Source organism: Takifugu rubripes, chromosome 16 (genome assembly GCF_901000725.2).
Source record: "Takifugu rubripes chromosome 16, fTakRub1.2, whole genome shotgun sequence".
Taxonomy (NCBI): Eukaryota; Metazoa; Chordata; class Actinopteri; order Tetraodontiformes; family Tetraodontidae; genus Takifugu; species Takifugu rubripes.
In genome coordinates, this window is record NC_042300.1 from 12973012 (window position 1) to 12985907 (window position 12896).

The 12896-nt window shown below is 50.6% G+C and overlaps 4 protein-coding genes and 1 long non-coding RNA gene across 5 annotated transcripts; all 5 read left to right on the top strand.

The window, feature by feature from the left end:
• The first annotated feature begins 13 nt into the window (after positions 1 to 13).
• Positions 14 to 1960, top strand: LOC115253033 (gap junction Cx32.2 protein-like). The gene is made up of 2 exons (XM_029849834.1): positions 14 to 113; positions 721 to 1960. Exon 2 carries the CDS (start codon positions 752 to 754, stop codon positions 1607 to 1609), a length of 858 nt encoding a protein of 285 aa, XP_029705694.1. The 5' UTR covers positions 14 to 113; positions 721 to 751; the 3' UTR covers positions 1610 to 1960.
• A 1045-nt stretch (positions 1961 to 3005) lies between these two features.
• LOC115253034 (gap junction Cx32.2 protein-like) lies at positions 3006 to 4981 on the top strand. The gene is made up of 3 exons (XM_029849835.1): positions 3006 to 3139; positions 3592 to 3730; positions 3953 to 4981. The coding sequence occupies exons 2-3, from the start codon at positions 3602 to 3604 to the stop codon at positions 4199 to 4201; spliced, it is 378 nt and encodes a 125-aa protein (XP_029705695.1). The 5' UTR covers positions 3006 to 3139; positions 3592 to 3601; the 3' UTR covers positions 4202 to 4981.
• A 1061-nt stretch (positions 4982 to 6042) lies between these two features.
• LOC115253083 (uncharacterized protein C1orf198 homolog) lies at positions 6043 to 7932 on the top strand (the record flags this gene model as incomplete). The annotated part of the gene is made up of 6 exons (XM_029850023.1): positions 6043 to 6331; positions 6888 to 6901; positions 7195 to 7245; positions 7315 to 7410; positions 7494 to 7661; positions 7735 to 7932. Coding segments are annotated over exons 1-6 (816 nt in total), but the record flags the coding sequence as incomplete, so codon positions are not given.
• Positions 7933 to 7940: 8 nt separating this feature from the next.
• Positions 7941 to 8870, top strand: LOC115253062 (uncharacterized). The gene is made up of 2 exons (XR_003891389.1): positions 7941 to 8053; positions 8149 to 8870. It is a non-coding gene; the product is annotated as an uncharacterized lncRNA (long non-coding RNA).
• A 2585-nt stretch (positions 8871 to 11455) lies between these two features.
• LOC115253098 (C-type lectin domain family 11 member A-like) lies at positions 11456 to 12637 on the top strand. Its single transcript, XM_029850064.1, is given in 4 exon segments — positions 11456 to 11525; positions 12038 to 12121; positions 12188 to 12346; positions 12349 to 12637. Coding segments are annotated over 4 exon segments (561 nt in total). The 5' UTR covers positions 11456 to 11458; the 3' UTR covers positions 12600 to 12637.
• Positions 12638 to 12896: the final 259 nt, after the last annotated feature.

Here is a 12896-nt window from a genome sequence, read left to right on the forward strand (position 1 = left end):
CGGCGCTCACGCCAGTTGTGCAATCCCTGACCTCCAGCCACTCGTATCCAAGGTCCACCTCGACATTAGGGATTCAGCGAGCGGCTGCGAGTCCTTCCTGAGCAGGTCAGCAGGTAGGAAGCATCTCTGGCTCCTCCGGGCTCTTCGCTCTTATTCACTGTCTTATTAGATGCTAACTTAGATGCTGCTTGGAAAGAAACTTTACAATCTTTATATTAAGATTTGGGGCTTTTTAGAGAAACAATTTTCCCTCCTTTCTTTATCTGAGACTCAATTAAGTCTTTTTTAGTAGATTCTTAGAAGTTCTGAGATGTTTAAATTCGTAGAAGTTATTATTTTTATGCTTTCAATCATATTTTTGGAAAAATATTCACGTCTCATTGGCGTGAGGCTTTAGAGTCTGGATTTAAGCTATGCTCATGTTGATTTTGTAGGAATTATTGACCATAGGTGAAGGGTTCATGGGGCAGAGGCACGCTGCCTTAACCACGTCGTAAAAGAGGGACAAATTAGCCATTTTTAACACGGCAGCGTATCGACCGGAGGGTTCGTGAACGTCTCAGCTGTGTCTGTGTGTTTTAATCATTTTAATGGAAAAGCTGTGTGAAACCATGTGTGGGAGGACATGGAGGACATAGATGGACGTCCGTCCACGGACCCCTTTAAGCTGAACATCCCAGAATGATCACTGAGAAACAAATTTCTTCTTGTGTTTCCCAGCACAGAATATTGCCTGATATCAGACACCAAGATGGGAGACTGGGGATTCTTATCGTCCTTGCTGGACAAAGTCCAGTCCCACTCCACGGTCATCGGAAAGATCTGGATGAGCGTCCTCTTCCTGTTCAGGATCATGGTTTTGGGCGCCGGCGCCGAGAGCGTTTGGGGCGACGAGCAGTCGGGTTTCATCTGCAACACTCAGCAACCCGGTTGCGAGAACGTCTGCTACGACTGGACCTTCCCAATTTCGCACATTCGCTTCTGGGTCCTCCAGATCATCTTCGTGTCCACGCCGACGCTGGTGTACCTGGGCCACGCCATGCACATCATCCACAAGGAGAACAAGCTGAGGGAGAAGCTGCTGAGCCCCGGCTGCCCCCCCTTGCTCAAGGTGCCCAAGTACACTGACGAAAAAGGGAAGGTGAAGATCAAAGGAAACCTGCTGGGGAGCTACCTGACCCAGCTCGTGTTCAAGATCCTCATCGAGGCGGCCTTCATCGTGGGCCAGTACTACCTGTACGGCTTCATCATGGTGCCAATGTTCCCTTGTTCCAGGGAGCCCTGCCCCTTCACCGTGGAGTGCTACATGTCCCGTCCCACCGAGAAGACCATCTTCATCATCTTCATGTTGGTGGTGGGCTGCGTCTCCCTGCTCCTCAACGTGGTCGAGGTGCTCTACCTCCTGTGCACCAGGCTCAAATGTGCCTCCAGGTCCCGCGCACAGAAGCTCACGTCGGCGGAACATCCCGCCACCCTGCCCGCTCCCAAATGGCCGACGGTGGACGATGCGCTCATGCAGAACAAGATAAACCTGGAGAAAGAACGCGGTCAGAGCATCGGCGGGAACCTGGATGGCGCCAAGGAGGAGACGCAGCTGCTGCGCCATTAACCCTTCGTCAGACCCACGCCAGCATTCAAGTGTCATATATGTGCTTCTGACCCCGCGAGTGTCTGTGGAGCCACGTTGGGGACGTCGGCTTCATTCTCAGCCCATCGAACAAATCCAAAGTGTGTTTATGTTCTGCTAACATGCTAATCTGTACGGGGATCTCACCAGGGCCCAGTTGTGAACGTGTCCTTTAACTTATTGCCATGTTGATCCCTCATGATGATGATGATGATGATGATGATGATGATGATGATGATGATGATGATGATGATGATTCTACTGAAGAGGTTGTTTTTACTGCCAAGGCAGAAGTTTTATAGTTTCTAAATAAATGAACATTTGGATGGAAAATGGACTCGTCTCGTCTGTGGTGATGATATCGAGGTGACGCACATCAAATATCCGCCGCAGGAGCGTCAATAATGAGCTGGGAGAGTTGAATCCCAAAGTTTGAAATGAATTTCATATCTGATTCCTCCAGAAAATGTCAATCACAGACAGACGCAATACACAAACTTGGGAAAGATCAATATATGGAGAAAAGAGAACAGGGAGTCACCTTGATTAATCATTAAAGCCAAAATGGCTTTATCTGAGTATCAGGGAGGTGGCGGCAATAGCGTTACATATTAGCTTTTAAATTCAGTCATTTTTAATGGATGAGAATGTAAGAATGTTCAAATTTAATCATAAATCTCTGCGAGGCCCAGAAAGCAAGAAGAAATTCAGATTCCCTCAGCAAAAGAATGTATGAAACCAGATTTTCTCATCTAAATCTAATATTTTCTCTCTCTCTCACACACACACACGCACACACACACACACACCCACACACATCCTTGTATTTCTACCTCTATAGAGACATGACCCGGCTCGCCCCCTAACTCTAACATCCCAGCTCACCCCCAACCACAACCTAAACCCAAACCCTTCCTCAACCTTTGAGCCACGTCTTCTCCCTCAAACGGTCCCTTGAAGTTGTGGGGACCAGCCAGAATGTCCCCACTTCACTATCCTGTCCTCGCTTTGCTAGTAGAATCAGTATTTTGCTACTCATCATGTAGCTGTACACACACACACATAAACACACAGAAAGAGTTCTGATCTACGTATCGGATCCATATCATAAATACAGATGTTGGTGCCCTTTGAGTCCTGATCAAATGTTCTGTACTGGAGAGTTTTATAATGATCAAGATGAAATGATCCTCTATGAAATAGGAATGATCCGCTCTGATTAACTACCATTAATTACCTACCCTGTGATAATAGTGATCAATTACAGGAGTCTCAGGAAACCTTCAGCTTTACGGCCCTGACAATCATTAACCTGCACAATCCTGCCAGCGCTCTGCCAAAATCTGTCAACACCGACCTTTTATCATTTTCAGATGTCCCGGCAACGTGACCCGTCCAGCTCTTGCGCAACGCCATCCCAGCTAAAGTTCAAGGTGCCGTGGTGGGACCGGCACAGTGCTCCTGCGCCCGCGAGCCGCTCTGTGTTTCCGCCCAGGGGCCCTTTCGTGTCGGGTAAGAGAGGCTTTATTGGGGTTTGGGATCATCTGAAAAATACCCGTGTTGTAAAATGATGAATATAGTGGAACCATGGAACCAAAATGGAACAAAAGAACCGGTTTTTCTTTTAACGTGACGTAACTTTTGTGAAGTTCTTGATTCTGTCTGACATTGTCGTTGTTGTGGCTGAAGATTCGTGTGAGGGTTAGGGTTAGGGTTAGGGTTAGGGTTAGGGTTAGGGTTAGGGTTAGGGTTAGGGTTAGGGTTAGGGTTTGGGTTAGGGTTAGGGTTAGGGTTAGGGTTAGGGTTAGGGAGCTCCAGTTACTGGGTCACCACCAGGAATGTTTGAAATGACTCCTATTTAGGGGTCCGACTGTAAACGTTGGGGCTGATTTGATGCATCGGGGTGATATAATATGTTGTGACCACATGAGCTCGGGTGAATGAGGCTGGCGTTTGTTGCTCAGATCCTGCACCATGGGTGAGTGGAGCTTTCTGTCCTCTCTGCTGGACAAGGTCCAGTCTCATTCCTCTGTCATCGGGAAGGTCTGGCTCAGCGTGGTCTTCATCTTCAGGATCATGATTATTGGAGCTGGAGCTGATAAGGTCAGTGTCCGCATGCATATATTGTTTAAGTCATACTTATGCATTTATACTTATTTTGGGGCGTGGGGCTGTGTCTTGGAGAAAACGCGCCCTCTAGTGGCCACCGTTGTTCATGCAAATCTGGCTGACAGCTTCTGAGGCTGACAGCCTTTTCCTGCTGATGTTCCTCAGCTCTTTCCTCTTGGTTCAATAGAGGTTGTTTGACTTCTGTGGATCCTGCAGGTTTGGGGCGATGAGCAGTCCAATATGATCTGTAACACCAAGCAGCCCGGCTGTAAGAACGTCTGCTACGATCACGCCTTCCCGATCTCGCACATTCGATTCTGGGTCCTCCAGATCATCTTCGTCACCACACCCACGCTGGTCTACCTGGGACACGTCCTGCACGTCATCCACAAAGAGAATAAGATGAGAGAATACATGAAGACTCACAGTCAGAGCAACCTTGCCAAGTACCCCCAAGTACTCTGATGAGAAGGCCACGTGGAGCTGAAGGGCAACCTTCTGGGCACCTACATAACCTCCATATTTTTCCGAATCATCCTGGAGATCGCCTTCATCGTGGGGCAGTATTACCTGTACGGGTTCATTATGGACCCTAAGGTGGTCTGCTCCCGGGCCCCCTGCCCCTTCACCGTGGAGTGTTTTATGTCCCGTCCCACCGAGAAGACCATCTTCATCCTCTTCATGCTCGCAGTCTCTTGTGCTTCGCTTTTACTGAATGTAGCAGAACTCTTTTACTTGTTGCATTTCCGCTTAAAGAAAAGGTCCAAAAGTCTTCCGGCTTTGTCTCTTGCCATTCACCCACACTTCAACAGTGAGAGCAAGGCCTAGCGGTTCCCCCAACGCTGTCGTTGCTCTCACCGTTTTACCTGTTTATTCATTTTTACTCTCCGATATATAAATAAAACAGTGTTTTTTTTACAATCCTTGTAAATCACAGAAATTAAAGAAGTACAGAAAATCTACAAAAACTGAAAAAAGAAAAGTGATTCATATGTATTTTCTGTGGGTTTTTTTCTTCTTTGTTTAATATTTATATCAGAATGAACCTGTGATTGAAGTGACGTTTAAAACGGACGCTGTGGCCTGAGACCCTGAAGGGCCCGAAAAATTTGATTTCAATTTTCTCAACGGATTTTGCGTTCGTTTCACGAAACTGTTCATTTTACATTGCTGCTTATTCCTGTTGTTCCAGTTTTTGCATTTATTGTTGCATTACAGTTGTTCTAAATAAAGCCTTCAAATGTGGCTGCTTGTGTTGTCACTGTCACAAACTAAATACACATTTGGGATTAAAGGTAACTTCATTTTTGAACTACACTTGTAATTGTAATAACAATAATTGTAATAGAGATTTCGTTTTTTATCCCAGTAGCTAGAGGTCAAAAGTTGGGTTTTTAATGAGACATTTCACCCATTAATTAGTTCCCCTCATATTTCTGAACATGATTGATAAAAACAAAACTATTCAAATAGTTCAAGAAATTCTGAGTAAACACGAGATGTGAATAAATGTGAATATTTTAATACATCATTTTATTCCCATCCACATCCTTTTGCCACATCATCATTTATTGAATAGGGTTAAATGCACCACATTTTTATTTTGCTGGAATTTATCGTGGCATCTTTTTAACGTCAAAGTATCTGATATGTAGTATTTATTTATATCCAATTTGCATTTAACGATTATTATTATTGTTGTTGTTGTTATTACCATATAAATAAAGTCTGCGTCGTGTTTTTCTGCGTTACATTCACCTCTAGGAGATGATGATCGCTGTAGTGTTTTATTAACCTTCACAATAGTAAAAACGTCAGGATAAAGTCCGTGTTTAGACCTTCTCGTTGCTTTGATCGTCGCTGTTAAACTCCGACGTCGCTCCAACACGTTGCTCTACTGTCTGTTTCTGTCGGTTGCAATCTCGGTCTCCGCGCCGCCAGGGGGCAGGCACCGACGCAGATGTCGCTCCAACACGTTGCTCTACTGTCTGTTTCTGGTCGGTTGCATCTCGGTCTCCGCGCCGCCAGGGGGGCAGTCACCGGCGCAGATGTCGCTCCCACACGTTGCTCTACTGGTCTGTTTCTGGGTCGGTTGCATCTCGGTCTCCGCGCCGCCAGGGGGCAGCACCGACGCAGATGTCGCTCCAACACGTTGCTCTACTGTCTGTTTCTGGTCGGTTGCATCTCGGTCTCCGCGCCGCCAGGGGGCAGCACCGGCGCAGATGGACAGGAGGCACCGCCCACTTCCGACACCGCCGCACAATAACAACAACAGCTGGAAGCAGCCAAAGATGGCCGCCGCAACCATGGCTGGGCTGAGTGCTCAAAGGATGGAGAAAATCAAATTCGAATACTTCTCCTCCATAAACTCGATGGCGAGGAAAATAATGCAGGAGCGCGAGCGAATCAAAGCCAGACACGGGCCGACCTGGGAGAAGATGACGCCGCAGGAGCAGGAAAACGCCATCGACAGCGGGATCGTGGATCCTCACATCCGAGCCCGATACGCGATGCACAGAATCGACCGGGAAGATGTGGACTGTTACCCCAAACTCAAGATCGAAACGGGACAAAAATCGTCCATTTCGGCGAAAGGTACTAAAAAACCAATCGAGTGGCTAGTTGATGGATATTTGGGAGATTTGGTCGGCGGTGCTAGAGATGCTAACTAGCCGCGTAGCATTCCCAGCGAACGTCACTGGAATGTGACCTGGAATGTTGCTGCGGTCTCAACGGATTTTACTCTAAATGCGGAAAGAACACGAAATTCTGACGGCATGTGGGATGATGGGGTCTAAATGGCCTCTCTTATTTGTAAAAGTAGATTTTTTCTCCTGTTTATTTATTCCTCTGATCTGCATTTCACTCGTTTCTTACGCAGATGTCTCAGAACTATTACTATTATTATTATTATTATTAATATACCTCGACATAATATCGAGTTGGCCGGTGGGAAAATGCTCCATTTTTTCTCTTGTCGCTCTTTTTGCTTAAAGCCCAATAAGACATCATAAATCAAAGGAACCTTTGAGAATAAACGGACCCCTGCAGAACAGCGATGTTCTATAACTGTCAGGTCAGGTTTAGTCCAGAACCGAGCAGAAACATGCTCCAGTTTCTGGAATAAGGCTTATGTGGCTGTATCACGTAGTGTCTGTGAAGCTGGTCAGAATGGCACGTTTTGACTTTCAGGATTCAATATTTGTGTGCAACATTGAAGAAGATACTTTAAAACATTTCAGACTCAAGAAAGCCCCCAATATTATATATTAGCAATTGTATTACAGATTAGCAATATTATACTAATTTCTGAAAGGACTGGGATCATCCGCCACAGGCGAACATTCCACTCTTACGATGTCACCGTTCCTCTGCGTTCTAAATGTTGCCATTGTGTTAAATGTTTTGTGCGACCAATAGAAGCTCTCATGCTGCGTTCCTGGTCTCTTTTTCTTTAGGACATTACCTGGCAAGATGAGCATTCCGCCCCCTTTTCGTGGGAAACAAAGGTGAAATATTCATATTTATGAATCAGGGCTTCCTGGAGTAGCTCCACATTCTGTCCTTCCATCTTTCAGAGCCAGCTGGAATTCAGCCTGTCGGGTTCTGCGGATCAGGGAGTTCCGACCCTGCAGGCCGACCCAAAACCCGCAAGAGTCACACCGACGCCGAAGGTGCGACACGTGTGCACGTCTGCGCTGCTTCTCGTTGCTTTAATTTGGTTTAAGATTCTCAACCCTGATCGATGTGACGGAAGGTGTCTGTCAGCGAGGCGCGCAAGCCGGAGGAGGAGTCGTCCTTCTGGAAGATCAGCGCCGAGAGGTCCAAGTTGGAGAGAGAGCAGCCTGATTTCCAGTCGCTGACCCCGAGCCAGATCAAGTCCCTGGAGAAAGGGGAGAAGCCCCTCCCCTCATATCTGCGCCAAGTACGAAGGGAAGGTTGGAAAAGCAACTTTCAGCGCTTTGCTCACTGATCTTTCTGTTTCCTGCTTCTCTCAGGAGTCCGAGCCGGCAGACCCTCCCGCTCCTGCCAAATCCACCAAGCAAGAGCACCCAAGCCCCCCGCTCCTCAGCCCCCCCCAGCCAGCGCCGTCAGCGCCACTCCGGCATCCATCTCCATCACGCCGAGCGCGGCGCCGCCGGCCAGCGAGCCCGCGCCAGCGGGGGCTGGGAGCGCTCTCAGAGCACCCTGCCATCATCAGCAACACCCTGGATGAGATGTTCTCCTCCAACGTCTTGGCCAAGCCTCCCAGCACCCCCACCTACCTGGAGAAGGAGAAGAATGAGGAGGGGTTACCGTCCCCCCTCCTTTTCCCAGGTGAGCTGCTCCACGATGGTCGTATTTGCCTCCACAGGCAACACTAACCCTAAAACAAACGTCCTTTAAATGCCCCCCCCCCTCCCACTCCTCAGTTCAACACCAGCAGCAACATCCTGAAGACGGGATTTGACTTTTTGGACAACTGGTAACCCCCCGGCCCGGATGCCCTACGCTCAGGAGCTGGCGCCCCCCCACCATCACAAGGACGGCGTTGCCATGACCACAGACATCTACACCTCACCGTCTCTCCAACCGACCAGCTTTTCTCCTCGTATTGATGTGCGGGGGCTTGTTGTCTGTGCCCCCCCCACACGACCTTCACTCTCCCGGCAGCAGCCGATGTCGTTTCACGTCGTGAGCGGTTGTGCGTGGCGAGCGCGTCGGGCCCACGGTGATGTCACGCGAGGACCCCTCATCCTTTACACGCCAGATAAATATATATATATTCACTTGCTTTGTGGCCCTGTTTATTTATATTTGCTAATATATTGGTATGAATCCTCAGTGCTATTTATAGTGTCCGACTGGCAGGAAGGTGACAGACGCGTTCGCCGGATCGGATCAGAACACGCTCTGTTGGCTCAGCTGAACAGGTCGGCTTCTCCACGCAGTCACCTTTGACCTCTGATTGTTCCGGTAGCGAAGCGTTGGTGTCGCCAGACTGAGATGTGCTTAGGTCAGCGGTGATCGTTTACGTGACCGGAGAGATCGTACGGAATATTCTGCTGATCTGCTGGTGCTGTCCTCGCCGTACATGTTGCACTTGTGTATTTTGTGATTGAAAATAATAAATAAAGTTGTTGCTGTCTCTGAATGATCGCTGTGGTCTTTTTTAGCCCTGAGGGGACCTGCTGCTGCCCGGGGGGGGGGGGGGCTGCAGCCATCGCCGGAATCCTTTTTCCCAGATTAGAAACACTCATTCCATCATCCCTCCGCTGCACTGGTGCCGCTCCGTTTCATACACGTTCATGAGGAGCCGAGAATTGTGGCTTTAAAATATGCATGTAAGGGACCGACTGGGTCCGGGACCGACTGGGTCCAGGCCCCCCCGTTCCGGCTCTACGCAGCCGGAAACTGCGGCTGCTCGCAGTCATTTAGGAGGCGGGAGGCTGCGCTGCGTCGTTTCATGGTCCAAACTGAGGCCGCTCTGTCAGGCGGAGCAGCACCCGCCCAGCCCTCAAAGGCTGCTCTGTGCTGCTGCTCAGCAACATCCGGGACCAACGTCAGAGCGGGAACAGGCCCCCAGTGTGGACCAGAGGCCTCCCAGACTGGATCACAGGAGATCTCTGATCTTCTCCAACAGCCCTTCACACTCGATCCTGTTTTAGTCTGATTATTCCAGAACGGGAGAGTTTAAAACTTGATCAATGCTTCGTCCTGGCAGCCGTTGCCATGGTGACCTCAAGCTCTGGGTGGAAACGGCTGCATTCTTGTGGCATTTTAACTAACACACACACACACACACACACACACACACACCCACACACACCACACGCACACACCACACACACCAACATTTTAAGGCAGATTTAGAGGTTAAAAATTAAAGTTTATCTCGGTTCGGGATAATTCAGCTTGTTTATTCAGTTCTGGATAAAAACAGGAAGCAGGAAGTCTTTGCTGGGCTTCGTCACCAGGGGACAAATGAAATGTGTTGGCTTCACTAATGGAACGCTTCCCCGTCACCATGACGACTGAGCCAGACCACCTTTGAGGAGCTTTTTGGGCATTTGCTTTGCCGCCGCCCTCGTGCCTTTAGCACGTGTGTGTGATGGGAAGAAAAAACCAACATTATGGCACATTTGATGGACCCGGTCGGGCGGTCTGGGGGTTGGGAAGCCCATCCATCCCAGTCGGGATCATCTCTGAGGAAGCCTGGAACAGGATCGTCTCCCTGGAGTTGATGTGGCTGCAGAATGGATCCTGACGAGCAGGGAGTCGGTGTTCCGAGCTGCTTCCACATGAGGGACAGAGATCCGTTAGTTGTCCCGCCGAGACAAAGAGTGGAAACGGAGGTGGGAGCGGCAACAAAGTGCTTCCTGTTGTTTGCTGGGAGAGAAGAGACGCAGCATACCTGAGATTTATGTGTGTGTGTGTGTGTGTGTGTTGTGTGTGTGTGTGTGTGGTGTGTGTGGGGGTGGGTGGGTGTGTGTGTGGGTGGGGTGGGTGTGTGGTGTGTGGTGTGTGGGTGTGTTGTGTGGGTGTGGTGTGTGTGTGTGGGTGGGTGTGTGTGTGTGGTGTGTGTGGGTGTGTGTGTGTGGGTGTGGTGGGGTGTGTGGGTGGGGTGTGTGGGTGGGTGTGTGCGTGTGGGTGTGTGCGTGTGGGTGTGTGCGTGTGGTGTGTGTGTGTGGTGGGGGTGGGTGTGGTGTGGGTGTGTGCGTGTGGGTGTGTGTGTGTGGGTGTGTGTGTGTGTGGGTGTGTGTGTGTGGGTGTGTGTGTGGTGGTGTGTGGGTGTGTGTGGGTGGGGGGGGGGTGTGTGTGGTTGGGTGGGTGGGTGTGGTGTGGGGTGTGTGTGTCAGTGGGTGTGGGTGGGTGGGTGTGTGTGTGTGTGTGTGGGGTGGGTGTGTGGGTGTGTGTGGGTGTGAGAGTGTGTGTGTTTGTGTATGTGTGTGTGTGTATGTGCGTGCGTGTGTGTGTGTGTGTGTGTGCGTGTGTGTGTGTATGTGTGTGTGTATGTGCGTGCGTGTGTGTATGTGCGTGTGTGTGTGCGTGTGTGTGTATGTGTGTGTGTGTGTGTGTGTGCGTGTCTGCAGCAGCCGGTCATGTTCCTGGCGATGCGCCCGTCACCGCCTCACAGCTCCGGGGGAGGAAACAGGACGCAGGGACTCAGTCTTCGGCTGCAGTGGGAGCAGGAGAACCAGAACATGGACCCAGCCGCCCTCACGCTTCTGTGTTTGTGTTCTGTGGGTCTGTGCGGAGCAGCCAGCGCCACACCGATACAGGTCAGGAGAACCTTTCTTAGAAGCTTTGTGTTGTGTGTCCAGGATTCTGGTTCAGGCATTTATGGACGGAGCCAGGAAAGAGTCAGCGATGGTGTCAGAAATCCCGAAACTCTGACAAATCCTCTCGTCTGTGTGTAAAAACTGCGAGAAAACAACATTTCTGTCCAAATTCCCCTTTCCTGCCCTCAGACCTCCCTGCCAGAGCTTAGGAAAGCCAGAGGGGACGTCCCCGATCCCCATCCAGATCCGAATGCAGAGCCGGAACCGGCCAGCCCAGTGTCGGACTTTGAAAACTCATACAACTATGTCTGTGAGTGCGGCGTTCGGTCCAAAGTTTGCATGGAAGTAGAGAGAGGCGAGGAGCGGATCGCTGCACATCTGCACCTTCATCCAGCTTTTCCCTCATCTTGCCTCTGTCAGTGTCCAGACTGGCCGGGATGGACCAGGAAATCCACAGCTGATGGTGGGACACTACACTGTGGACGTCAAGCTCAGCCAGGTGATAGAGCGCCTGACCACGATGGACGGTACGCCCCTCGCCGCCTCCTGTTCTTCCATTATTCCCAGCTTTTCCTCTCCTGCCTTCATAATTCAGCAACATCGACTCGACGCGTCCTGTCACCAAAAGTGTCAACGGTTTGATCATATTGTCCCGGGGGCCGGGTCCTTTTGGCCCCAGGCGTCGGTGCACGACTCAGCAACCTTAGCAGCAGTGGACGCTCCGCCGTCCCAGTGGCGACAGCGCGGCACCGCTCGCTTGCCCAGATGTCTGAGCGGTTTCCTGCTGCTGGGAGACGGAAACATCCAATATGAGGAAAAGGAAAAAGCCTCCCTGTGCACCAAAAATATGTTGGATGAATAAACGCCAGTTGAACATTCTTCCGTGTAATATAGTAGGGACCTGACAAAGGAGGAAAGCCCCAGTTCTAGACAACGGGCAGAGGCTCCACACACTCCCACATAAAACACCATTCAATAAAACCACGGAAGGTCACCTGCGGGCGGCTGACGTCTCATTCCCTGCGTCCCAACACGGCAGCTAAAGTCCTGGAGCTGGAGGACAGCGTCCGCGAGGCGTTCCAGCACAGCAGGGACAACCGGAAGGAGACGGGACGGCTGGAAGGTGAGTTCCCCTGGTTCTGGCTGCTGGTTGAGGTTTGAGTGTTTGGAGAGTCTCTCCCCTCTTCAGGTTGCATGAAGGGACGGAGGATAGGCTACAAATGTTACCTGGTGTACAACAGCTACGAGCACTACGCTGGAGCGTCCAGGAAGTGCTCGGAGCGCGGCGGCCGCCTGGCGATGCCGCGCGGCCGCAAGGAGCAGGAGGCCCTGGCGGACTACGTCAAGTCCTTCTTCCACCGGGGAACTGGCCCGTCTGGCTGGGCATCAACGACCTCCAGACCGAGGGCGCGTACCTGTACGACGACGGCACGCAGGTGTCCTACTTCCAGTGGCGCAAGCACTTCCTGTCCGGCCAACCGGACGGAGGCCGGCGGGAGAACTGCGTGGCCATGGCGTCGGACGACGGGGACTGGTGGGACCACTACTGCGACCGGGCCATGAACTACCTCTGCGAGTTCGACGACAGAGTGGCGCTCTAAAATCCGCTCCGGCTGCTTCTGTAGCATTAGCTTCCCGTTAGCATAGGACGCCACGGTTGGCTCAACTTTAGACACAACTTTGACCTTTTTTACGCATAAATCTGAAGCTAACGATGCGATTCTCAATATGCTGCCGGATCTCTCAGAAACAGCGCGTGACGATAGAGTGTGATTTCTTTTAATGGTTCACAGACGTCACAGTTTCACAATAAAGGCTGAAAACTTTCCGTGCGAATCCAATTCATTCCATCCGGCTTATTTCCCCCTGGATCCTGAGATCAGACCTTTATGAGCTAC

Excerpts from the sequence above, each read along its gene's own strand:
- LOC115253033 (XM_029849834.1), top strand. The coding sequence starts at position 752 with ATGGGAGACTGGGGATTCTTATCGTCCTTGCTGGACAAAGTCCAGTCC.
- LOC115253034 (XM_029849835.1), top strand. The coding sequence starts at position 3,602 with ATGGGTGAGTGGAGCTTTCTGTCCTCTCTGCTGGACAAGGTCCAGTCT. Across the intron at positions 3,731-3,952 it reads TTGGAGCTGGAGCTGATAAG|GTTTGGGGCGATGAGCAGTC; the intron begins GTCAGTGTCCGC and ends TGGATCCTGCAG.